The sequence below is a fragment of the Trichosurus vulpecula genome, chromosome 4 (assembly GCF_011100635.1).
Source record: "Trichosurus vulpecula isolate mTriVul1 chromosome 4, mTriVul1.pri, whole genome shotgun sequence".
Lineage (NCBI taxonomy): Eukaryota > Metazoa > Chordata > Mammalia > Diprotodontia > Phalangeridae > Trichosurus > Trichosurus vulpecula.
This window is the reverse complement of record NC_050576.1, coordinates 268,230,282-268,257,445: the sequence shown is the minus strand read 5'-3', so window position 1 is coordinate 268,257,445 and position 27,164 is coordinate 268,230,282. Positions and strand designations below refer to the sequence as shown.

Below are 27,164 nucleotides of genomic sequence, written 5' to 3'. Positions count from 1 at the left end.
ACTCTACAAGCAGTCATACCCCACTGAAAAACTCAAGGGTCAAGTTAGTTGGCTGGGAATATGGCCAGGCAGCGAAAATGCACCCAGATTCAGTCTCAGACTTTGGATTCTTTCTTTGGTGACAAAGAAGACCAAAACATACAGACAGAAGAAGTCAACAAAGTCAAAGAGCCTACAACAAAAGCCTCCAAGAAAAACATGAACGGGTCCCAGGCTGTGGAAGAGCTCAAAAAGTATTTGGAAAAGCAAGTTAGAGAAGTAGAGGAAAAATTGGGAAGAGAAATGAGAAGGATGCGGGAAAACCATGAAAAACAAAGGAGACCCAAAAAAATACTGAAAAATATACTGAAGAAAACCACACCTTAAAAAATAGACTAACGCAAATGGCAAAAGAGCTCCAAAAAGCCAATGAGGAGAAGAATGCCCTGAAAGGCAAAATTAACCAAATGGAAAAGGAGGTCCAAAAGACCACTGAAGAAAATAGTACCTTAAAAATGAGACTGGAGAAAGTGGAAGCTAATGACTTTATGAGAAATCAAGATATTATAAAACAGAACCAAAGGAATGAAAAGATGGAAGACAATGTGAAATGTCTCATTGGAAAAACCACTGACCTGGAAAATAGATCCAGGAGAGACAATTTAAAAATTATTGGACTACCTGAAAGCCATGATCAAAAAAAGAGTCTAGATATCATCTTTCAAGAAATTATCAAGGAGAACTGCCCTGATATTCTAGAGCCACAGGGCTAAATAGAAATTGAAAGAATACATCGATCGCCTCGTCAAATAGATCCCAAAAAGAATTCTTCTAGGAATATTGTTGCCAAATTCCACAGCACCCAGATCAAGGAGAAAATACTGCAAGCAGCTAGAAAGAAACGATTTGAGTATTGTGGAAACACGATCAGAAAAACCCAAGATCTGGCAGCTTCTACATTAGGAGATCGAAGGGCTTGGAATTCGATATTCCGGAGGTCAATGGAGCTAGCATTAAAACCAAGAATCACCTACCCAGCAAAACTGAGTATCATGCTCCAAGGCAAAATATGGATTTTCAATAAAATAGAGGACTTTAAGCTTTCTCAGTGAAAAGACCAGAGCTGAATAGAAAATTTGACTTTCAAACACAAGAATCAAGAGAAGCATGAAAAGGTAATCAAGAAAAAGAACAAGAAAAAGAAATTGCAAGGGACTTACTAAAGTTGAACTGTTTTGTTTACATTTCTACATGGAAAGATGACGTGTATGATTCATGAGACCTCAGTATGAGGGTAGCTGAAGGGAATATGCATATATATACGTTTATTATATATATATATATAAGTGAATGTGTATGTATGTATATATGTATGTGTGTGTATATATATATGTATATATATACACATATACATATATATATATAGAGAGAGAGAGAGAGACAGAGAGAGAGAGAGAGAGAGAGAGAGCGAGCACAGGGTGAGTTGAATATGAAGGGAAGATATCTAAAAGAAATAAAATCAAATTAAGGGATGAGAGAGGAATATATTGAGAGAGGGAGACAGGGAGAGATAGAATGGGGTGGATTATCTCACATAAAGGTGGCAAGAGGGAGCAGTTCGGTGGGAGGAGGGGAGAGGGCAGGTGAGGGGGGAATGAGTGAATCTTGCTCTCATCAGATTTGGCCTGAGGAGGGAATACCCACAGGAAAGAAGAGGGAAGAAGATTAAAAAAAAGGGGGGGGGGATGATGGAGGGGAGGGCAGATGGGGGTGGAGGTAATCAAAAACAAACACTTTCGAAAGGGGACAGGGTCAAGGGAGAAAATTCAATAAAGGGGGATGGGTTGGGAAGGAGTAAAATATAGTTAGTCTTTCACAACATGAGTACTGTGGAAGGGTTATACTTAATGATACACATGTGGCCTATGTTGAATTGCTTGACTTCTTAGGGAGGGTGGGTGGGAAGGGAAGAGGGGAGAGAATTTGGAACTCAAAGTTTTAAAAACAGATGTTCAAAAACAAACAAAAAAAAGTTTTTGCATGCAACTAGAAAATAAGATAACACAGGCAATGGGGCGTAGAAATTTATCTTGCCCTACGAGAAAGGAAGGGAAAAGGGGATGGGAGGGGAGTGGGGTGACAGAAGGGAGGGATGACTGGGGAACAGGGCAACCAGAATATACGCTATCTTGGAGTGGGGGGGGGAGGGTAGAAATGGGGAGAAAATTTGTAATTCAAACTCTTGTGAAAATCAATGCTGAAAACTAAATATATTAAATAAATTTAAAAAAAAAAGAATTACATTATCAGGACTTAGATAGGATAGACTTACCTCTTCTCAGCCAAGACAATTCCAAAAGACTCATGATAGAAAATGCTATCCACATCCAGAGAAAGGTTGATGAAGTCTGAATGCAGATCAATGAATACTATTTTTCCTTTTTTAAATATTTTGTGGTTTTTTTGGTTTTGTCTTTCTCATGGTTTTCCCCTTTGGTTCTAATTCTTCTTTACAACATGACTAATATGGAAATATGTTTAATATGATTGTACATGTATGGCCTACATCAGATTTCATACTGTTTTGGGCAAGGGAGAGGTAGATTTGGGGAAGAAAATTTGGAACTCAAAATCTTTTAAAAGTGAATGCTGAAAACTAAAACTAACTAACTAAATAAATATTTAAAATAAATGAATAAATAAATAAACTTTTTAATTGGTGAGGGTCCTTCATCCCACACACTAGGTAACTTTCATTAGCTGTTATCTTTCAGTTTCTTCCCTTTGAAATGAAGCATAGTGGTTCCTGAAATTATCCTTCTAGAATAAGTCCCATTTATGAAAGCCAACTATGGTTGTATGTTGTGGAACATTTTATACCATTTTATATCATTTTTGTAATTTCAATAAGACTCAGAGCCTGACCTGATTAACCAGAAGAAAAGCCTGATCTCTGAGTAAGCTCAGAATGTCTTTTCTCTGTCAACAAGGCCAGATCCGGCTGACCTAAGAACATTCTCTCCCCTGTTAACCATTAAGGGATGAGACCCTAATCCTGAGAGAGACTACCTCGCTTAATATTCTACGGGTATATACTTTAACTGACCTTTGTCAACACTCTCGTCTTTACAAAGCTATTCCATTAAGGGTCTTGTGGTTAAACATACATGGGGATCATAAAATTGAGTAACATGCTGAATTGTGATGGTTCTAAAAAAATATAAAAACCTGTTCATTCCTCTGTACAAGTCAGTCAGATTCTGTCTGGCTCAATCCATGATCATGTTTGTCCACTATGCTTAAGGGGAACGAATGAATAAATAAAGAAGTAATATGAATTTTTCTGTCACCTAGCTCTGTTGCCTCCTTTAACCAACTTTCAGGTTTAATAATATATAAGAAAAGTGATCTCTTGGTATAGATAAAAGTACTAGAATTGGAGTCAGAAGACCTGGGTTCAAATTCTGTTTCAAGTACAACTAGCTGTGTGACATGGGGCAAATCCCTGTCTCAGCATCAGCTTCTTTATCTGTAAAATGGGGATAACAACAGCATCTATCTTGCAAGGCTGCTGAGGACTAAATTAAAATGTCTATAAAGAATTATGCAAACTTTAAAACACTATGTGAACACTAGCTCCTATTTATTATAAACAAATGGTCTTTCCAAGATTTTACACTAAGTATTACAAATCCAACTGAAGATCTTAAAAGTTATTTCAAATCCACCTGCACATTAAGATATTAACTCATTCCCTCCAAATTTTAGCTTAGATTTTGTCCATAATGTCTATAGTTTTTAGAACCTGACAGATTTAAAGGCTAGGCACCATATGAAAGATTAAAAATGATTACTTGGACATTCACCTGCTAATCTGTAATGAGTCACTCTGATGAAATGGACATATTTTAGTTACACTTTACATTTTCTATTTATTGGAATTCTATACTAGATAACAAATTTCCTTCAACTAATTTTCCTTTTGGAGATGGTTTATAATCTTGAAGTCACTATCCACACAAATTACAAATTATTAACTAAGTTTTTCTGACTGCTGCATAAAATTAATCCTTTCTGTGGTAAACGGGAATTTATTTGATTTTGAAATGTTATCTTTAATCCTAAAATAGAAAAAAAAATCAAAATCTATCCATTTGATTTTCTCCATTCATATTTTATATATCTTTAGTTACCTTGGCAAAGTATATTTAATTAAAATGAGAGAATTTAACTCTTGTAAGAACCTTAATTGGATAGAATTAACTTCCAAAAAAAATCATTAGCCATTGCTTTACTTTAAATCAAAAACTATGAACAAAAGATTTATTTACAATTCAAAAACAATATTTGAAATTCCTTTAGAATTGCCCTATTTGCATTGCATTGAGGGCACCTCCCATTCACTAAATGTTATTTTTGCCTATTCACTCTCCCTCAGTATATATATCCAATCTGGCCATTTCTACCTTCACTATACATTTCACACATCCATCCCCTTCTCTACACTCATACAGTCACTACTGAATGGGATGGATAATTGTGAAGACTTCACAGGGTAAAATACAGGGGTTACACTCTTCTCATATTTCTGAAATAGGGAATGTCTGAGGGAGCAGGAGAGGCTTGGGATTTGGCCTTGTGGTGACTCTGGAAGGTCAGGGCCTGGAGCTGTGGGCATGCCCTTCCCCCTCTCTCAGATGTTAGCACCAAATAGGAAGATAATGGGCTACCTGTGAGCTATTTGTTCTCTGCTCCAGGAAGGTCTCCCCCACCCCCATTTCTTCTCCTAGACTTTCAGGCGTCCCCCCATCCCAAACCCCCTTGCATTTGAGTTCCGGATAGGGAAAACCTGAAGGGACCGTAAGCCCGCCTCCCAGCCAATGGTGAGAAAGGATAGGGGTGGGTGGGAATCTTTTCATTAAGAGTATAAATTAAGTCAGCATTCCCTTTTTACCTCACCTCCTCCACTATGGAGGTGTGCCCAAATCTTGCAAGGTTTGTAAAATAAATTCACTTTGCTTCTGCTAAAGATGTCTCTCCTATTATTTGAAAATCCCATCCCATACACTACCCTACATCAAGAAAAATGCTATCCACTTCCAGAGAAAGAAGATCAGAGCATATTATTTTTCACTTAATTTTTTTCTTTTTTTGGGTCTGTTTTCTTTCACAACATGACTAATATGGAAATGTTGTGCATAATTACACACATATAATTTGATATAACGTATATCAAATTACTTACTGTCTCAGGGAGGGGAGGGAGGATGGGTGAGATTTTGGAACCCAAAATTTGAAAAAAAGAATGTTCAAAATTGTTTTTAGGAGAGGATTCTGGGAAGATGGCAGAGTAGGTCAGAAAATTCCAAACTCTCAAGATTTTCCCCCAGGAGAGAATTAAAATAGCACCTTAGGGCAAATAAAGTGTGGGTGGAGACAAAGAAAAATAGGGGCACAACCAGGATCTTCCTCAGATAGTTTGAGAAGATCTGAAGAAAAACCCCAGGACCAGGTTTGGTCCCTGTGAGGAGTAAACACCTCCAGGTTAGGTTCTGTTTCAACAAGTGGTAAGCCACTTAAATAACTAGCAGCGAGTCCCAGGGGTAGTTGGTTTGAGAGGCTGCCCCTGGCTCCAGCCACCAGAACTTTTCACCCAGGGATGGTGAGGGGAGTTGTGCCTTTGAGCCCAGGAAGATTGTGGGAACCTCTACTGAGGAGGAACGCCAGAGCCAGCTGTGCTCTGAAGAGCAGCGAGGGTGAGAAGAAACCAGCAAAAGCCCTGTGAGTGCCTAAGCTGTGGGGCATAAAGCCCCTGGCTATGGGCACTTACAGGAGGTTGGAGGTTTGGCTTTGGTTCCAGGGTAGAGAAGAGAACTGAAGATTTGGGGCAAGAGGCACCATTTCCCATACCCCAGGGCTAGAGGTGTTATAACAGAAATCAAGTCATTACCACACACACACACACACACACACACACACACACACACAAAATGCACAGGTAAAGGAGAAAGAATCCAACCAATCCAACCACAGAGACCTATTATAGGAATAGAGATGACCGGGGTTCATCTTCAGAGGAGGACATTGAAGTAAAGAAACCCCAAAAGAGCAACGTCAAATGGTCACTTGCCCAAAAAGAATTTATAGAAGATCTTAAAAAAGACTTTAAAAATCAAATGACAGAACTAAAAAAAAAAATAATCCAAGAAAAACAAGAAAGTTATAAAAGGAAGGTCAACCAATCAGAAAAGGAGATCCAGAATCCCAGGGAGGAAAATGACACCTTGAAAATTAGAACTGGGCAAAGTGAAGCCAGTGAAATTATAAGAGATCAAGAAATAATTAAACAAAACATGAATAATGAGAAAATAGAAGAGAAAGTGAAACATAAGAAAAACAGCAGATTTGGAGAATAGATCAAGAAGAGACAATATAAAAATAATCGGAGTAATTGAAAGTCATGCTCAAAAAGAGAATCTTGATACAATAATACAAGAAATAATTAAAGAAAATGTCCTGAAGCATTAGAACAGGGAAGTAGAAATGGAAAAAATCCATTGCACACCACTTAAAAGAGATCCTACGAAGACAACTCATAGGAACATCACAGTCAAATTCCAGAGCCCCCAGCTCAAGGATAAAATATTAAAAGCATCAAGATTAAAACAATTTAAATATGATGGCACCACAATCAGAATTACACAAGACCTAGCAGCAGAGACACTAAAGGACCGTAGGTCTTGGAACACAATATATCGAAGAGCAAAAGACCTGGGGCTCTGGCCAAAAATATCATACCCTGCAAATTTCAGTATTATTTTGAATGAAAAATAAATGGACATTTGACAAACCCTCAGACTTTCAAGACTTTGTTAAAAAGAATCCTCAACTTAATAGAAGATTCGACATACAAGAACCAAGAGAGACATAAGGTACATAGCAAAGACTGACTAATGGATTCATAAGAACAGACTGCTTACCTTTTATGTAACATAAAATGTATGTCTAACATTCTTATTAATAATTGTCAAGCTCATAAGAAAGAGGGGGATAAACCTGACTATGATATGAATGTAAAATGGAGAACCATTTAGAAACAGCTAAAAACAGTAACTATTTTATACAAAAGAGGTGCAAGAAGAAGAAAGGATACAGAGGATTTAGATGGGGGAGGAGGGCTGGTAGTTCTGGTAACCTACTTTCACAGGGAATGGGTTTAAGAAGGGGGAACAATACATATACATTTAGAAGAGTATAAAAGTCTTCTAAATTTAGAAGAAATAAGAGGGTAGGGGTATAGTGAGGGGGGAGAAGACAAGGGAGGGATTAGGACAAGGGAGGGATTTTTAGAGGGGAGAATGAGGGAATAGGTAAAGGGAGTTCAGATCAATGGGAATGAGAGGAGAGGGAAGGGATCGTTGGAGAGGGGAAGGCAAGTATTAGGAGGGCAGGAAGTTGGTGGAGGATAGGAATGGGAGGATAGGGGAGGGATCCTTAGGGGGGGGAAGACATGTAATAGGAGGGCAGGGTGGTTGGTGGAGGAGAGGAGTTGGCAAGTAATAGGAAGGCGATGTAGCGGGTAGAAGTAAAGTAGAGAAGGCAAGAGGGATAGGAAACAAAAGATATGTACAAATATAAAAAATAAAGAGCGGGAGTAGAGTATGTTTGGGAAAGTATATGTCTATATACGCATGTATATATGTATAAGTGGATATATATATCTGTATGTGTATGTATATATCTGTATGTGTATGTATATATCAAGAAACATATCTAAATTATATTGTAGCCTTCTGGGGGGAGTGGGGAGGGAAAAAAGAGAACAAAGTTAAAAAATGCACAGCAGAGAACAAAAGAAAACACAAGGAAGAAAAGATGGACAATTCTCAACACAAGGTGTATTATTTATCATACAGGCTTTTTAGAAATGAAAATTTATTGTTACATATTTTGAATCCTCTCCTATGTTCTACTATGCACAGGACATGCTTTTTTTTCTTTCTTACTGTATATTTAAGTTTCAATATTTAAGTTTATGATATGTTTTTGTTTCTTTTTTTATTTTGTAATTGTGTTTTGGTAAAATAAAAAAATGTCTAAAAAGTGTTTTTATATGCAATTGGGAAAAAATAAAATAATAATAAAAAAGAGTTCATCACCTTTCACCTTGAATACTGACACTTACTTGTTCTCTTTGCTTCAAATTTCTTGCCCCTCCAGTCCATCCTCTACCTAGCTGCGAAAGTAGTATTATTTCTAAAGCCCATATCAATAATGCTGCTCCCCTCTTCAATAAACTCTGGTGGCTCTCTTTTTCTTCTAGGGTCAAATACAAATTCCTCTGTTTAGCATTTTAAAAGCCCTTTATAACTTGGCTCCACTCTCCAATCTATCTTTTTTTCCGGCTTATTATATATATCTCCTTCACTATGTACCCTATGATCCAGCCAAACTGGCTTTTTTGCTTTTTGATACACCAGACATTCCATCTTAATGTCTTTGTACAGGTTCTCTCTCCCTCGAAGTGAGGATGCACTTCCGCTCCAACTCTTAGAATCCCCTACTTCCTTCAAAGCTCAGCTCATGCCATGCCTTCTACACGAGTCCTTTATGGATTCCCTCTGTTACTACTGCTTGACTCCAAAGAATTTACCCTATGTCCTTTTACGCTTCTCTAAAAGACTCACTCTTCCCCTCGCCATTGGATTTTCCAAAACTTTGTCCTTCAAACCTCCCCCTCTTGCCTCACAGTTCAATGAATTAAGGTCATTTGCTGAATGAATCTCCCTCTTTTCTCCTCATCTCACATCTCTCAGATGCCTTCCTTCACTACCTACTCTTTTACCCTGGTCTCACATAGAAAGATAGCCCTTCTTGACAAGGCAAACCTCTTCACATCTCCTTTCATAATATGTCCAGTGCTTACAACCGTGCTTGGCCTACAGTCGGTGTTTAATACATCATGGCTTGACTGACGAGCTGTCCATTTTACTCTTTCTTTTCTAACAAATTGCTCCCTTGATCATCTTTTACCTTTCAATGTCTACTGGTTCCTTCTTTTTTGATTCTAAACATGGCCACATCTCCCTTATTCTCAAATCACCCTCACCTGATTGATCTGTCCATCCCTGTGAAGTATCATCCTCTATCTCTCTTCCTTTTCTATTTTTTGTGTTTTTTTTTTTGCAGGGGTGAAGGCAGGGCAATTGGGGTTAAGTGACTTGCCCAAGGTCACACAGCTAGTAAGTGTGTCAAGTGTTTGAGGCCAGATTTGAACTCAGGTCCTCCTGACTCCTCACTGCACCACCTAGCTTCCCCCTCTCTTCCTTTTCATGGTTAAACTCCACTCACACCGTTTTCTCCAAAGTTCTCGGTGCTCTCTTTAGTGCCAAATCTAATGATCTTTTCTCAGTCCTCATACCTCTTGACCTCTCTTCAGCTTATGACATTGTCAATCATCGCCTTCTTATGGATATTCTCTTTTCCCTAGTTTTTCATGACACAACTCTCTCCTGGCTGACCACTCCTTCTTAATAACCCTTCCTGTATACTTCATTCAGCCAGCTGTGGGCATCCCTTGAGGCTCTCTTGCGTCCCCTCTTCTCTTTTCCCTCATACTATTTCACTTGGTGATCTCTTAGCTCCCATGGTTCCAATCATCATCTCTATGAAGATGATTCTCAGATCTATTTATCTAACTCTAACTACTCTCCTGACCTCCAGTCTTGTTTCTCCAATTGGACATCTCAAACTGGATGCCCTATAAACATCTTAAAATTCACCATGTCCTAAACTGAACTCATTATCTTTCCCTCCGGCCTCTTCCCCTACTTCCAAACTTCCCCATTACCATCCAGGGTACCACCACCCTCCCAGGGTTCCATGTTCACAACTGAGGTGTCAATTTCGACTCCTCATTCTCTCTCATGCCCCATATCCAATCTGCTGCCAAGGCCCACAGATTTTACCTTTGCAACATGTGTATGTGCTCCCTTCTCTCCTCAGACACTACCATTACCCTAGTGTAAGCCTTCATTACCTCATGCAATAGACTTCTGGTTGGTCTCCTTTCTCTTTTGACTCCAGAACATCTTCCATTCAACTATCCAAGTGATCTTTCTAAAGCATAGGTCTGACCATGTCACCCCTTGCCTCCAACCCCCCACTCAAACTCCAGTCACTTCTTGTCACTGGAGGATCAAATACAAACTCCTACTGGTCTTTTAAAGTCTTTCATAACTTGGCTCCTTGCTGTCTTTCCAATCTTCCTAAGCTTTACTCCCTTCCAAGTATGATCCAGTGAAATTGGCTTCCTTGCTATTACTTTCACAAGACATTCCATCTCCCAACTATGTGTTTTCACTGGCTGTCCCTCAGACCTTGAAAACCACCTTGGCTTCCTTCAAATCTCACCTAAAATTCCATTTTCTGCAAGAGGCCTTTCCTGGTCCCATTTAATGCTAGCGCCTTCCCTCTGAGATAACCTCAAACTTATTCTGTATGTATCTTATTTTACAGTTGTTTACATGTTGTCTCCCTCATTAAATTGTGAGGTCCTTGAGGAGAGAGTCTATTTTTGCATTTCTTTGTATCCCAACATTTAGCCCAGCGCTTGACAAACTGTAAGTGCTAAATAAATATTTGTTGACTTGTATTTATTACCCTCTAGGGTTATACTTATACATGTACACACCATATCTCCTGACAGAATGCAAGCTTCTTGAGGGCAACTATGTTTTTTTTTTTAATTTGTATCCCAGTTGCCTAAGACAGTGCATGACACATACTAGGCATTTCATATATGCTTAATTTAATATTCTTTATAAATGGGCTTTTGTTACAGCTCATCATAATTAATAATGATTAATAATAACACACTGTACTTGACAGTGTTCAAAGCATTTCTCAACGGCTCTATGTAACTATCCTATAAAGTGGGAGGCTGAACCCTTCAGGATGCCTTGTGGCATTCCTACTGGGGTCAACATTTCATCCTGCCTTCTTAGGCTGCCTGCTCATATTCCTCGTGATGAAATGGAGGACCACCAGGCCCTCGCATCTGCCTTTCCACTGCCTCCCAAAATACTCCAGGACTTGCCATCTGTTCTGCTACTTTGCCCTGTAGTCCTGGAGCGCTGCAGTCTTAACTACCCATGTAACCAATGGACTTCTCTGGGCCTTCCCATCCTTCCCACTGCACTGGCAGTATTTTTGGATCTTTCCATCTTCCCTGCTGCTGAATTTTCTTTTATATCATCTTCACTAATCAGAGATCAAACTCCTTGAAAGCAGGACTGTCTTGACTTTTCTATTTGAATCTCCAGCGGTTGGCACATAGTAAGAGCTTAATAAATGCTTTTAAAATTATTCATTCATTCATTATTATTCCCATTTTAGAAAAGAGGCAACTTAAGTTAAGTTATGATAAATGATTTGCCAAAGGTCAGTTGGCTATTAAGTAGAGGAGCCAGGGCTAATGCAGGGCTAGGCCTCTGTATTCTCAATTCAGTGATGCTTCTGTTACATCAATAGGCAAAACACTATCTATCAGAATTCAGAGTGATACTACTGACTTACTGCTGGTAAGGAATTAGTTTTGAGAGGTTTTTCCAGAAATGGCAAAGAGTTTGTGCTGGTACATACATACTTTTTTATTTAGTGCTTTCCTGACCAATTACATTCATTTGAAAATTACTTATGTTATTAATGATGTGGTCTGTTGCTACAGAAGAGAGACAAAAGCTAATGATACCACTTGGGAAAACCAGATTAGACACACAGAACTACAAAATTTAAAATATTTCTCATTAATTTCAGAATGGCAATGGGAAAATCGCTAATGCTGAATGACATGCAGCTCTGTTCCCTTTTGGTTGTAGAGAGACAAATTTTAGTCATCTGCACAACTTTGTATGAGGTTCTAATGTTCCCTAGGGTATGTAAGCAACATGTATAAAAAGGTGAGAAGAATCGATAATGACATTTTTGAATGTGTGTCATTGTGTGCAGCTTTGTAGATCCTGAAGAAATGGCTGTATGATTTTTCTAAACAAAATATCATAATGTAAAAAATAAAACACAAAGAGATAAAATTTATGGAAGTCTTTAAACTTGTTTCTCGATTGAATGATTTTGTCCTTTAACATTGGAATTCTGTAAATTAAGGGAGAATACCACCAATGTTACTGTACTATTCACTAATCTTCCATAAGCTTAAGTAGAAACACTCCTCAAACACCCTGAGAAGAACTGGATCAAGTCCTCCTAAAATAAATGCAGTTTGTGCCTACGTTCTTTCATCTTTTAACATAACTGAAGGAAAGAAGTAGATCTGGTATTACAGTCAGAAAATTTTGCACTGACTTGAAAAACAAAACAAAGCAAAACAAAACATTAATAGAGTACAACTGAAGATAGGTATGTGTATGTCTTACTTGAGTAGGAGTCAAAAGTGATCGAGAACTGTTGGGGCCTAAATGGGCTTTCTGAGAAGCTGCAACAAATGAACCAGATGAACTTGAAGTGCATGGATTCACAGCAGGTTGTGGTTTCACTATGGCTGTCAATTTCTGATTTCCAGTCTCTGAGCGATTACCATGAGAAAGATTAATTAAGGCACTTGTTGGCAGTCGATAACCTCTTGCAGGTGAGCACCTAAAATTAAAAAGGAACCAGAAGGAAACAACATATAAGATTTTAGCTAAATTAAAAAAAATAATTTTTGGTAATCTAGTGCAGTTCTGGCTAGCCCACATTTCTCCATACTTTCTACAAGAATATGAGAGATTTTGTCAAATACTTTGCTAAAATTTAGGTGAACTGTATCTATAGCTTTCCCTGGATCTACTAGCCTAGTAATCCTATAGAAACTGGAAATGACTTTAGTTTGGCACACATGACTCATTCTTCATGAAACCATACCGGCTTTCTCTGATCACTGTTTCTTTTTCAAAGTTTTCACTATCCCTTTACATATATTAACATATTAATATGTTCAAAAATTTTGCCAGGAATCTAAGTTCACTGGCATACATTATGTAGATTTTGCTCTCTCCTATAAAAATCAAGAAAGTTGCCAGTCTGCAGTGGTTTAGCCTTTACGCAGCCATTTTTTTTTTTCAGTTTTGTGGTAGACTGTCTAGGCCTGGCGACTTGAAGGCCTCATCAAGGGCAATATGGTATTCTATCACTCTCCTTTAGTTAGTAACTGTGACTTTCTTACTGTACAGGTTAAAACTGAATTGCTTTTATTTTTTTGGCTACTTCCTGTGTATTGTTGATTCATATTAAGCTTTCAAACATTAAAACCTCCAGATCATTTTTATACAAACTGCTAAATATCATTCTTGCCTAACCTTTCAAAAATGATTTTATAAGGACAAGTTTAGGACTTAATATTTATCTCCAATACATTTTATTTTCTTAGCTTTTGGTCATCAAGCAAGTCTGGTGAGATAGTCTCATATCCTGATTCTACTGCTGGATGGGGTAGCCATTCCCCTTCCCCGCCCCCACAGCTCTGCCAAGGTTTACCCTGCATGTGAATTTGATGAGTTTGGATCTCTTTCTTCATGTAAGTCAAATTTTCTTTGAGATACTACTTGCTTTTTTTAAGGTGATAAGAGTAAAATACTACTTATCTTGCTGTTGTATTCAGAAGAGTTCATTAAAATTCTGTTATAATTACAGACTGAGAATTTATCATTATAGGTATCCTTCATTCTAAGTTAGTAGCAGACCAAACTGACCAAATTTACAGTTGGGAACAAACTTGTATTTTGTATATAACTTCATGAAATTTCCAGGTAGAATACACAATACTATTCTTAAAGGAAAAATGATTTTCTAGTTTGCCTGTCAGAGCCTACAAATATCCAAAAGAAAAAGGATGGTGACAATATCTGCTACTTGGGGTAGATGGGATAATAACGGATTCAATTCATTTAAACAATTAAACTGGATTCAGTAAATACTTGTTAAATATCTTATATATGAAAAACACTATGCTAGATGCTTCTGGAGCTTAAAAGGCAAAAATGAAAAAAATCTCTATACGTAGGGACTTCTTATTCTAAAGGTAAAGGGAAGATATATCTGTATCTACACACACATACACACACACAGGAGAGACACAAACAACTGGAAAACCTGTGCTGATGCCTGAACAAAAAGAGGATTCTAAGAAGCAGAGGAGTGAAAGGAATGCATTGCAGGCATAATAGACAAGATAAATAAAGGCATAGAGATGAAAGACAGAATGTCAAATTCACATTGTCTGAAATACAGAAGACACAAAGGAGAGTAAATGAGTCTGGAAAAGCAGATTGTCTTGATTGGGAATGATTTTATTTTATTTATTTTTTTGGGGGGGGGGAAATGATTTTAAATGTCAGGTTGACGAGTTTAAAATCATAGCAGTAATAAGAAGTCACTGATGATTTTTGAGTTAAATGGTCATAACCTGTGCTGGATTTTTTTTTGGGCAATTGTGATGAAGGCAAATTAGAGAAAGAAGATTCTAGAAGCAGGGAGATGACTCAGAAGTAATAGTCCAGATATGAAGTAATGAGAACCTGAATGAGGGTAGTGGCTGAGAGGGAGTAGCTCTGAAGGATGCTAGAGGGGTAGTGGAGGTAGAATTGACAAGGCTTGAAAGACAGAAAATTTATATTGTCTGCTGGTCTCTTCAGCCTGTTAGCCAACTGTCTGGTACAAGTAAATGGATGAAGGAATAGGAAAGGAAGGGGTAGAGGAAATGGAAACAATTTCAGCAAGTATCCTTGCTTCTCTCCTAAAACCAAAATTTAACATCCTTCTTGAAATCCATATATATTCTGGGGAGTGATGAAGACTAGATCTCCCATGCAAGAAACTAGGCCTAATACCAGGAGAATCTTCAGACCGATGTACAAAATTGGGAGCTAAATTCAAGCTGGGCATCCCCCAAAGATTATGAGAAGGTCTTGCCTATTAGTAGTCTAGGGGATAGCTTTCCAGGGAGAAATTACTGAACATGATGCTGAATTAGAGATTAGGGTCATGTTTGGGACAGATCATTTGAGGGGCAGTAGGAAAATCCTCCTTAAATGAAAACATAGGCAGGAAGCCTTAACCTGGGATTCTCTGAAACGACATATACAACTAGTAAGATGTTACTGGGCAGCTAGGCGGCTTAGTGGATAGAACGCTGGGCCTGGAGTAATGAAGACGAGTTCAAATCCAAATTCGGAAACTTATCAACTATGTCATTTAACCTGTTTGCTTCAGTTATTTTGAGGACGAAATGACATGATATTTATAAAGTGCTTAGCACAAAGTGTTTATCTGTTTTATGTTAGCTATTAGCTATTATTATTTGGAAATAGCTAAGTCTGAGGGAGGTACAATTTTAGGAAAGAAAGATAACGAGTTTTATTTTTTACATATTAAGTTTAAAATCCAATTGTACATTTAGGAGGAAATGTTCAGTAGGCAGTTGGTAATACTGAACTGGAACTCAGGAAAGATTAGGATTGTATATTAAGATGTGAGAGTCACCTTTGTGACAATAATTGAACCTATAGGAGCTGGTGGAATCATCAAGAGATAAGTGTAGAGAAAAAAAGAAAAGAGGATCCAGGAGAAAACTGTTTTAAGGATGAGGGAGACACAGGCATAGTAAAGAAGCCAAGAGACTGAAGAAAGAAGATTAATCTATGGGAATGAGGAAGCTCCTATAAGACATCAGAGAGCAGGGGATGAATGGTATAAGGTAAGGAGAAGAAATGCCTCTTCCTCAGAGACAGGAGCCAAGAAGAAATAAATGAGTGTCAATACAGAGGAGTTCTAAGATAGGGGAGGAAGAACTCACAGTGGTTAACCACCTCTGGAAGGAATGAAGGAGTAATATGAGGTGCTTCAGTGAAGAGGTTTCAAACAGCTTCTTGGTGAGCCCTATTAGTTAGGAGAAGATCACCATGCAGCAGTAAGGGCCCAGCTAAGATTTGTTTAACATTTATAAGCAACTTCTTTCAGCAGCATTCAGCACCACAGGAGTAGAATAAGACAAGGCAGATGGTGGAATTAAGCTTTAGCAAGGTATGAGTGCAAACTGGACAGAAAGCAAAAGGAATCATGGGTAGAGGGTAGTGAATAGCTGACCTGTTCAATCACAGTTTTACCTGTGAAGGGATGGGAAGTGAAGTTGGAATAAGGGGATGAACTGGCAGTACACGTAGATGCGAAAGGACTAGAGATCATTATTAGGATGCAGAATACATTACAGAGAGGCGGATTCAGGATTGATGAAAAGTTTTCCAACAATCAGAGTTATCCAAAGGTGGAATGGATTGCATTGGGAAAATAATAGCTTAGCTCTTCCTGAAGAACTTCAAACAAATTCTGGGTGGCCATTTATCAGGCAGGATGTAAAAAGGTCTCTTGTTCACTAGTATGTTGGATTAGATGACCCTGGGATTCCTTATCAACTCTGAGATTCTGTGACTCAGTTGTCAAATCTACTGCTCACACTCCCATAGTAGTAGAATCATCTCCTATACCAATATGTATATTTCTGAATGGCCATTCATGCCCACAGACGGAACTATTCTTTCTTTTTGAAAGGGCTTATACATATTATTACAGTGGCTATCAGGTCTGATGGGGGTGTTCTCTCAATTTGTGGGGGAGATATTTTCAGAGTTGTGCCTATGAGTGAAACAGTGCAAAAAAGGCTCATACTCTTTTATTTCCTAGAGGAATTCTGCTCTTGGTGGCCAGGTTCCTTTCCCCCATGTTCTGAGTTTGTTTCCTTCTTCCTAGGCCAATGTCCCCATCAAAAAAGCATTTTATCTCTTCTGTTCAGAGGAGAATGAGGATGGCTGGCCTGTGTCTGAGTACATATCTCTGGCTAGGATGGAGATGGGAGGAAACCTTGGAGGTGAAGGAAAAGAAAGCTTTATAGGACACATTTTCAGACACAAGCTTACTTAGTCTAATCTTTAGTCAAATTAATCCTCTTTTATTTTCTTAAGTGTTTTAACCAATTTAGAATGGCTTTCCAATTCCTATCCATTTCCTGTAACCAAACACAGAGTAATGAATGGAGTGCCCCAATTACATACATGTTCCACAGCCCAAAGTCATGAGGATGCTTCCCAGAAGGCGCAAGATCTAAAACATGGTATTAAAGGGGCAATAATAATCAGAACACTGAGGGTAATGAGTTCTCAAGAAATAAGTCTTAGATGAGCTTCCATCTAGGAGCTGATGTAGCTTTTTGCTACAATGATTTGCTCTAGCAACAATGATAAGGCAAGGGGACGGATTGAGATCTAACCCTTGGAACCTAGCTATCTCTGTTGATTTATTTTTAGACTAGGATGGCAGTCTTCAAAAGGAAATAGTTTTTAGTTGATGAATATGGGCCAAAGCTGCTTCTACCATGTCCCTATCAATTAACCAACAAGCATTTTATTAAATGCCAATAGTGTGTACCAGGGAGTATTAGGTACTAGGGATACAAATAAATAGAAAGCATGAAACTCAAGGAGTCTACAGTTTGTTACGAGACAACATACACATCTCTAAGTATATGCAGAATAAATATAAACAGATTAATTAAAAAATAAATACAAGGTAATTAATGTAGAATAGCTAGAGAGGAAAAGGCACTAGAGCAAGACGAGAAAAAGCTTCATGTGTTCATACTCTCTCGATTCCAAGGGTATGCCTATGTGTCTAGCCATAAAGGAAAGCTTCTAGAGTGGAATCACCCCTAGATCAGAAATAAATTTTTTTAAGTTGTGTGTGTGTATATACATATGTAGGCTTCCAAGCAACATTTAGGCATGGCTAAAAACCATATGGTCCAGGAAACTGGGGGATGGCTGATGATGGATATGCAATAAGAAACTGCTGGTTGTATTGCAGAGAAAAAATAATTAGGAAGCAAAACTCCCAACAAGAATAGCACTGGTGTAAAGCACTATAATAATGGCAGTCATCCCCTGTAGTAAACACTTGTGATTGCAATTGAGGATCATGATTTTTAATTGAGGAAATAAGCAAGCACCACTAATGGGATTATGGGGGGAAAATCCCAATTTTAATACTAAGTTTCTCATTAATCAATAAAAAGAACCCAAATTAAATACTTTTCAGTTTTTCTTGTAGCATTACAAAACTAATTTAAAATGAAAAGCAGAAATGAATTTAAATTTAGGTGATACTCATATAATGGAATCATCATCATTAGGAAAGACAAACCTTATCCTTAAACCTCCATGAAATTCTTCATCAAATAATACTTCAAAAAGTACATCTGCTTCTCTACTAGCTGTATAAAAGAGAATCATTAAAAAAAAGTCAGTTGATTTCACTTTTATTAATACTTTTTCACATACTCTCCTGAGATATATCACAAGAAACCCTTGAATTCTGTATTTCATTCATTAAATAGCTTAAAGTTGAAGGACTTAAAGAATTTTGACCAGAAGAATGGTTATAGACTAAGACCATCCTCTGAACAATATTAACCGTATGCTGCAATATCAGTTTTTCTTATTTGGGAGCTTTCAGAATTCTAGCTAACAAGTTTTTCTTCTAGGAAGCTAAAGATCTACTTTTTACTTGGCAATCAACACAATGGGAATCACCCGCATACAGATTATATAAATTATCTGACTTATTTTAAACCAATACTAAGCTCAGTTTCCTTCTTGTCTACTTTGAGAGCCCATTTGCCCACTCTCTTACTTTTATGGGGGAAAAAAAAAAGATTTCATTTTTCCATAAAAATCAAGAGACCCTAACGAAAAGTAGAGGAAAATCTCACTTGTCTCTTAAAATAAAGTTTTCAGACTAAGTAAACAACTAAGGTGAGGACAATTTTCTCTGATCTCGTGAAAACTTATTCATACCTGCCAGAGGTCTTGTATAATTTTAATGTGGTAAATAGAAACCTCCAATTTCTCAGCAGCCCTTTCTCAACTTCCCCTTCTTTTAACCACTCCCCAGATGACTAGGCAAGATAGAAAAGGAGGAGAATTTTTTTTCAGAAAAGCATAAGCTGAAAATATTAATTAACTTTTAAAAACAGGATTTTTTCCCATTATCCGACTGAAAGCCATTCCAACCTACTTTGGCATTAAAAAACCAAACAAACATGTTTATTTCCAAGATAACTATAGTTTAAACACATAACTGGTATCAGAATGAAATATTACCTCCTTTAATTCCTATGATGGTGCCACGGAGACCCACAGGAACCGAAAAGTTCTCTCTCACATTTACAACACGGTCAAAAAGACGGAATTCTGCATCTCGATCAGGAATAATCCCATGCTGTTGCTCTAAAGGCTAAGAAAAAAAAAATTAATTCTAGTATTTTTTAAAGTCTCCTGCCCCCAAATATAAAAGACTAGGACATTGGGAAAAAAAGTTAAAGAAGCTGAATTTGTTATATTTTGCTATGAACATCACTTACTCTGTAGAGTAAATGCGGTTTCACTGTCACTCGTACTTTCTTATTACTCTTCCTTTGCTAAAGAAGTGGAAAAAGATATACTTAAAAATTCAATTAACAAATGATTCATTTACTTGTAAGTATTGTTATCATGAAAGAAAAGCCTCTAAAATCAAGCAACTATTCCACAAAGTGAAATAATTAAATTTTTGGGTGTGGGAAGAACATGAGTTAAAGACTGAATTAGGACAATCTAAAATAATTAATTTTTACAAAATTTAAAATGGCACCAATTCATTAAAGGATTTTTGTTGTTAATTAAGTTCAACGACCACTTATTAAACTTCTACTATGTGCACAGTACTATGCTAGACCCCAGCAACACTGAGACAAAAAAAAAAATCAGACCCTGCCATCGGGAGAAGCTCATATTCTACTTTGGGATACAACAAGTATCAAACAATTCAACAAGTGTTTATTACAAATCTACAATGTACCAGGTGCTGGGCTAGGCTTAGAACATAAGGAGAAAGAATGAAACAACTACTCACAATGAGCTTCTACGCTAAACAGGGAGATAAAAAAATACAAGCAATGACATAAAGTTTAAGAAATACATAATAAATACATACAAATACATACACACAAAGTAATTAAAAACAAAGTAGCCTGGGAGGGAGGAAAGCGGTCTTGTAAAAAATCATGCCTGGGAGGCACCTTAAAGGAAAAGACAATTCTGTAACATGGAGTTAAGGAAGCAGGGGATTCTAGGCATGTAGGATGGTGAGTCTGAAGGCATGGAGTCAGAAGATAGAGAACTGTGTGAGGAGCAGGGATTGAAGAATGCAGGAAAGAAGTCATGTTCAATGAGGACCAAAAGGTAAGCAGACACAAGGTAATACAGGTAGCCAGAAAGCACTAGTAACTAGTAGGATTAGGAAAGGCTTCCTAAGCACTTCAAAGGAAGCAAAAGATCTGAAAGACCGAGGTGAGAGGGGAGGCCAGCTGGCATGTAAAGGCATGATGATGGAATGCCACATTTGGGGAATACTCCAATTTGGAACACAGAGAACTTGGGGGTGGGGTGGGGTGGGGGGAAGAATGACAACTACATATGGAAAGGTAAGCTAGAATGTGAAGGGCTTTAAATGTCAAATACCATGACCCTCCCGTACACCTGTGGGCTTTTCTTATTTAAATGTTTCACTTTTTTCTTTGTATACTATCCTAAAAACAAGGTACCAAAAATTCTTAAGCATGGGAATGAGCTTGTGTTTTAGGAGGATTATTATTTTGGCGGTTATATGGAGGATGGATTGGAGAAAGAAATGACCAGAAGCATGGAAACCAATTAGAAGTCTATAACAATAATCCAAGCAAGAGAAAATAAAGACCTGGAAGAAGCCTAATGACCTTGTGAAGAGGAAGAAAGGACAGAATAGTAGAGATGTTGGGGAGGTAAAGGAAACATGTTTTGGTAACCGACTGGTTATGTGAGAGAGAGGCAGCGTAAAGAATGTTCCTGCAGTTGCAAAATTGGGAGACTCAAGGGATAGTGATGTTCTCAATAGAAACAGGGTCATTTTGAGGAAGGGTGGGTTTGGAAGGGCAGGTAATGAATTCCATTTAGATGCTGAGAGTACATTCAGGTGAGGATGTCTGATATGGGACTGCAGCTCAGAAGGGCAATTAGGTTTAGATGTATAGTCAGTCAATTAGGATTTATTAAGTACCTACTATATGCTAAGTGCTAGAAATACAACTAAAGGTAAAATAAAATAGTCCCTGCTCTCAAGGAGTTCAGAGTCAAATGGGGGAAGCGACATGCAAACAACTATGTACCAACACGATATATAGAGAAAAATTGGGGGTGGTCTCATAAGGAAGGCACTAAAATTAAGGACAGGGAAAGGCTTCTTGCAGAAAGTATGACTGCAGGTGAGACTTGAAGGACACCAAGGAAGACAGGAAGTGGAGTTGAGGAGGGGGTTCTAGGCAAGAGATAGCTAGGGAAAACTCTTGGGAGTTGGGAGATGGAAAGTTATATGAGGAACAGCATGAAGGTCAACATCTCTGGATTGCAGAGATAGCGAAAAGGAAGAATGATGACCTACCAAAGGAGAGTTAGAACGGGCAGTCAGACAGTTAGGAGAAGCAGGAGGCAATAGTATAATACAAACCAGGGAATGATGGTATCTGGACAGAGGGAAGGGTACTAAGCAGGGTCAAAAACTGCTAAGCTGTTGGATTTAGCAACCAAGAGGTAATTGGTGACCTTGAAAGAACTGTTTCAGTTGAGTGTTGAGGTTAGAAGCCAGACTGCAAGAGACTGAGGAGTGGAAAGTATGGCTGCAGAGACAATGACGAAGTTGAAAAACAGGAAGCGTTACAAGTGAAGGGAGTTTCCTCTAGGCAGCCGAGAATTTGGAATCACAGAGATGAGCAGAAAAAAAGAGAGAGCGCTTTGCTAACCATAGGATGGAGAAAGCTATTTGATGGAGCTCCTACCCTCAAGCATTATCTGGTGATCGGAGGACAGTGCCGGTATGCTTTCTCTCAATAATAACTGCTGACATTTATATGCAGCATTAAAGTTTGCAAAGTGCTTTACAAAGGTCATCTCAATTGTTCTCAAACACCAATGGAAGAAGGGAGATGAGGTCAGACATTTGGGATGACAAAAATACCTGGTAATCAAGTCCCCAGAGGCCTGACAACTCAAATTCAGTGAGAGTCCCTTTGTGCATCAGATGATACCTTCCACATGGAATAACTTTGGAATTAGTTCCTGAAATTCGTAAGTATAGAACATCTGGGTCTTATGACTGTCAGAGAAAATACTGGGGACATAACCTGAAATCCAATACAAGAGCTGATTTTAAAAGTAATTCTTCCTGAAAACAAATTCAGCAATTCCTCCTCCTTTTCTGATGACATTATCTAGAATACAGCTAAACACATGAAAAGAAACAGAAGCTTCTCTCTACTCCAAACACGTGTCACAAAGTTTGTCAATAAATATTTATTAAGCACTTACTCTGTGCCAGGCACTGAGCTAAGCACTGGGGACACAATGAAAGGCAAAAGACAATCTCCACTCTCAAGGACTTTAGTGTTTATTAGCTGAGAATAGGCAGGTATTCTGAAAACGACAGGAACTGACAGCTGACAGAGACACATAGACACTAACACATAAGAAGTATAAAAAGCAGACAACTCCAGGTATTTAGTACATGAGTAATTGGTGCTGCCCTACATCCAAAGTCTTTGAGGACATCTCTACTTTAAAGCATAATACAATAATCATATTCCTGATGATAAACCTTATTCCCAAGAAAAGGATTAACTGTATCCAGTATATTATTTTACAAAGAATACAAATGTAATTTTAGAAAGATTTATTTCTTAACCAAAGTAAACCAAATTTTCAGCTCTGCTTCTGAGAATCCCTGGTTTCCTTTAAAACTCAGCTCAAGTGCTACTTTATACATGAAATCTTTCCTGATGGATTCAGCCCTGGTCTCTCCTAAGATCCAGTTCTATTCTCACCAACTGCCTATTAGAAATTTTGAAATGGATTGCCAAAGTCATCTCAAACTACAAATGTTCAAAACAAAATTGATTTCTCCCCCTTGCCCATATCATACTTTTCCTGAATTTACCTATTTCTGTCAAGTAGACCACCATCTGTCCAATTACCCAGGTTCTCACCCTCAACTCTTCATTTTCAATTATCCCATAGATCCAAACAGTTGCCAATCTTGTTGTTCCTTTCACATCTCTTGCATTCATTCCCTTCCTTTACTCATCTAGCCACCACTCTAGTTCAGGCTGTCATCATGCCTGGACTATTCCCATAGTCTAAGTGTTAACTTTAGGACCAAATATAAACTCCCCCATGGCCTTTAAAGCTCTTCATGACCTGGTCCCAACCTACATTTGAGATTTATTACACTTTATCTCTCTCACAAACTCTATGGTCTAGTTAAACAGGCTTTATTACCGCTTCTCATACCGCTCGTCGTCCAGCTTGTATCTTTTCACAGGTTGTTCCACATAGCTGGAATGCACTCCCTTTCTCGCCTCTGCCTCTTAGAATCTATCATTTCCTTTGATATTTATTTAGCTAACACATCACCTTCAACATGATGCCTTTTTTGCTTCCTCAGCTGCTAGTACCTTCTGCCTGAAAAGAATGGAAGCTCCTTAAAGGCAGGCGTGATTTCATTTTTGTCTTTTTACCCTCTATATGTAACATAGTGCCTGGCACCATCATAGAGACCAAGTAAAAGCTTATAGACTGAGAAAAGGAGCAAACAAGTTACCTTGAGAATTTTCTGACCATATTGGATAATACACTAGAAAAATGCTTAAAAGAAAGAAACACACATTCTACTTTCAACATCACTTGAAAAGGTAAACCTTTAGTGGCATTTGAGTCTAATGTCTTTGCTCCCATCTAGTGGTGGTTACTTAACTTGTATTCACAACCCTGAAGGATTTTGCATGTCTTCGTGGGGTCACTGGTATGAGTCAACATGTCTAAACCTGAACTTAGAAACCTGAACTAATGCCTCTTTTCCAACTTTCCTATGTAATACTACCTTCTCATTTAATGTGAATACAGCTTCTTGGGGACAGGGACTCTTATTTAGGCCTGGCAGAGTACATGGCACACATTTAAGCTCTAACAAATGTCTGCTGAGTATCCTCACTTTTGATTCTTTCCTTTCCCTCATGTCACATATCTGGATAGGCACCAAATCCTAACCATTTCCATCTCTGAAAGGTCTCTTTTTCTCCTGGGCTCTCTAATCCCATGTAACCATTTTACTAGTTTAAGGCCCTTCTCTCTTCTTCCTATAACTTCTGGTAGCCCATTTTACAGGTTTTCTGACTGTTCTATCTGTCTCCAGCTCCTCTTCCACACGGCTGTCCAGGCAATCTTCCTGATGGACTATTATTACCATGTCATTCTTCTCCTCCAAGAACTTTAATGTGTCTACACTGCTTAAAGGAGAAAGTATAAACTGATTCTGGCATTCAGCCTGCCTGCTGAGTCTTATGTATTACTGTTCTACATAATTCTACAATGTCAGCTAAATTAGAGCATTTTCTAATTCCTGTTCTTATGCTGCCTTCTCCCATCTTTGCCCTTGTTCATGCTGTTTTCCCATTACTGAAATGGAGTTTTTACTCATGTCCCCACAACTCCGTACTGAAGTCCTTGTCTTCAGACACAACTACTTTCTCCAGGAAGCTTTCACTGCTAATGCCGAGTGAAAGTAATCTGTCGTTCACACTTACCAAATCCTCTCTTATTTGTATCCTTATGCTCTCATGATTGCAAGCTCCTTGGGGGAAATACCTATGCTTTATCTACCTTTGCACCTCAACTTCTAGGACAGTATATTGCAAATGGCTGGAGCTTAATAAATGTGGTCAAGTCAAACTTACCAGCAGTTATTAACATAGCATAGTGTTATCAAAGAAAATGTTATAACTGAATGTTAGAAAAATGATATATTATGTTCGTTTCATCAAAATAAAACAACATACATTTTGGGAGTTGAGTCAGAAAACAATGAGGAGTGTTTCTCCAAAAATTCTACAAAAAAAGCAAATATTTCTTGAATCTGCTAGTGTCATCTTCTTGCAACCTGCTGCTGTGTTATCATTCAAAGTGGCTGGAGGCAGTAAAGACTTTGATTTCTTTTCAAATTAAGGGTCTGGTCTTGTTCTTATCCATATATTAAGGTCTCTTTTGGAAAATGAACAACCTGCTCATTATAATTTCCTTGAAACAAGCTGATTTGGACAAGATAGTTATCAACCCAGATTATAAATTCTCTTATATATACATGTGCTCAGCAAATATTCTTTGATGATGAATACATAAAGAAAATAAACTTACGTAAGACTACAATGAAGTATATATTATACTTAGACACTGAGATGAATGGATAAAATGCAAAATAGGATTTTAGGTTACTCAAGTGTTGAAACAGAGCTTAGGTTACACATTATCAAATTCATTGCCTTTTATATATCCACTTTACATTTATTCAGACTAAGTGGATACTTACTTGTCTAAGAAATGTCTTTTAAATTCATAATGTAGGCAATGGGAATTCTGCAGCATACCCATGTAAAAAATAATTAAAAAATTAAGAAATAACAAATATAAAGCAATGAGGTGATACCAGATGATAACATGAATTTTGGCTATATCACCTTGCATCCTTTTGGATATCAATCAACAAGCATTTAAGTGCACTATGTGTCAGGCAATGGACTAATAAGAACTAGTAATACAAAGAAAGATCAGAAGCAATCCCCGCCCTCAAGGAGCTTATATTCTAATGGGGGAGACAGCATATACACAAATTTATAATCACACTACGTGCACATAATAGAAGTTCAATGAATACTTGTTGAGTATTTGATTAAAGCCAAAAAAAAATGCATTTCTAATACAGTCATTCTTTCATTTTTACAGAAAAACTTACATGGGCATTATCGACAAAAATTTTACCTGTTTCTAAACATTACATCATCCTTTTCATTTGGGATGCTAAATGCACATTTGAGACATAATTGGATCAATATGTGCTTAGAAAATTTAATTAGTTCTTGTTTAATCAAGAATAAAAAAACAAAAAAGACATAAATTAATAATCTCATAATCTAGTTTGCATAAGACTTTTATTGATTTTGGTCAAAGGCCACTGTAAGATTCACAGAATAAACTGCAATCTCGAAAATAAGACCAAAATTAATATAATAATTGAGTTTCTAAGTATAAGAATAGGTAACATTTTAGAAGTGATTTCATAAAAGTATATCAAGAATTTATGGACTTTTTGGGAGGTGCAGTGGGAATTCAGATTTGTGAATTACTTTGTGCAGGAAATTTCGAATGTGGAAAGAAAGCAGATACTTGTCTCTAACTTATAGTCTTAAAAGAATTGCCTGGATGCAATAAAATATTGAGTGTCATACCTGTAGTTATGCAGCTGTTATGTGTTAGAGGCAGGATTTGAACAGAGGTCTGTTTGTTTGACTCATGGAAGGGATCTCTACATCATGCTACCTCTCATACAATCTATAAGTTTTAGTATGTCTAAAAAATTTATTCTAAAACCAATGCCTTGTTTAACTTTGTTCTCTAATAACTATTCACACTGAATAAGATCACCTTTGGCTTTTCAAATAATTCTGAGCTGTCTAGTTCCATTGATCTTACTGTAATTATATTTTTAAAAATTAAAGACATAAAAGAAAACACATCTAGACCTTGTGTTTGCTATAAATGATGAATCAAAGTCCTTAGAATTCTTTATACTACATTATGGAAAGGTTGTGATATTACCCAAATCCCAGGATTACTAGGTACCAACATGTAAACGTTTATTTAGCTGTAATACAAAATAAGTCACTTGCAAAATTCTGCAAATTGTTTTTCTGGTTCTGTTGTATTTCATTTACTCAATCCCATTATTGAAAATGTGTACCTTGCACTTCTCTACTTCTTCTTCAATTTTCTCAACAATAGCTGCATCCAGAATTTGTAAATCACAAGATGAGCGAGACAAAGCACTGACAGGATGCGCCTTTAGCCACGTAACAATTTCTTGAACTTTTTCAGCACTACATTAAAAAAAATTCATTATTTTTCTTCCAGAGATAAAAATGTTCTGAGGGATTATATATCATTTTCAAATTACAACAGTCCCCAGAT

The 27,164-nt window shown here is 37.5% G+C and overlaps 1 protein-coding gene across 4 annotated transcripts in view; it reads right to left on the bottom strand.

Moving 5' to 3' along the window:
* Positions 1–27,164, bottom strand: part of XRN1 (5'-3' exoribonuclease 1) — a 117,439-nt gene that overhangs the window by 27,874 nt on the left and 62,401 nt on the right. For 3 of the 4 annotated variants that reach the window (XR_005010206.1, XM_036755388.1, XM_036755387.1), the window contains exons 27-31: positions 26,938–27,073; positions 19,445–19,501; positions 19,185–19,317; positions 18,226–18,295; positions 12,414–12,633 (exon numbers count right to left, since the gene is read on the bottom strand). Coding sequence is in view for 3 of the 4 variants with exons in the window: in XM_036755388.1 (XP_036611283.1) it covers positions 12,414–12,633; positions 18,226–18,295; positions 19,185–19,317; positions 19,445–19,501; positions 26,938–27,073 (616 nt within the window). In the remaining variant the exon portion in view is untranslated. The remainder of the gene's footprint in view (positions 1–12,413; positions 12,634–18,225; positions 18,296–19,184; positions 19,318–19,444; positions 19,502–26,937; positions 27,074–27,164) is intronic. The other variant, XM_036755389.1, reaches the window with a different exon arrangement.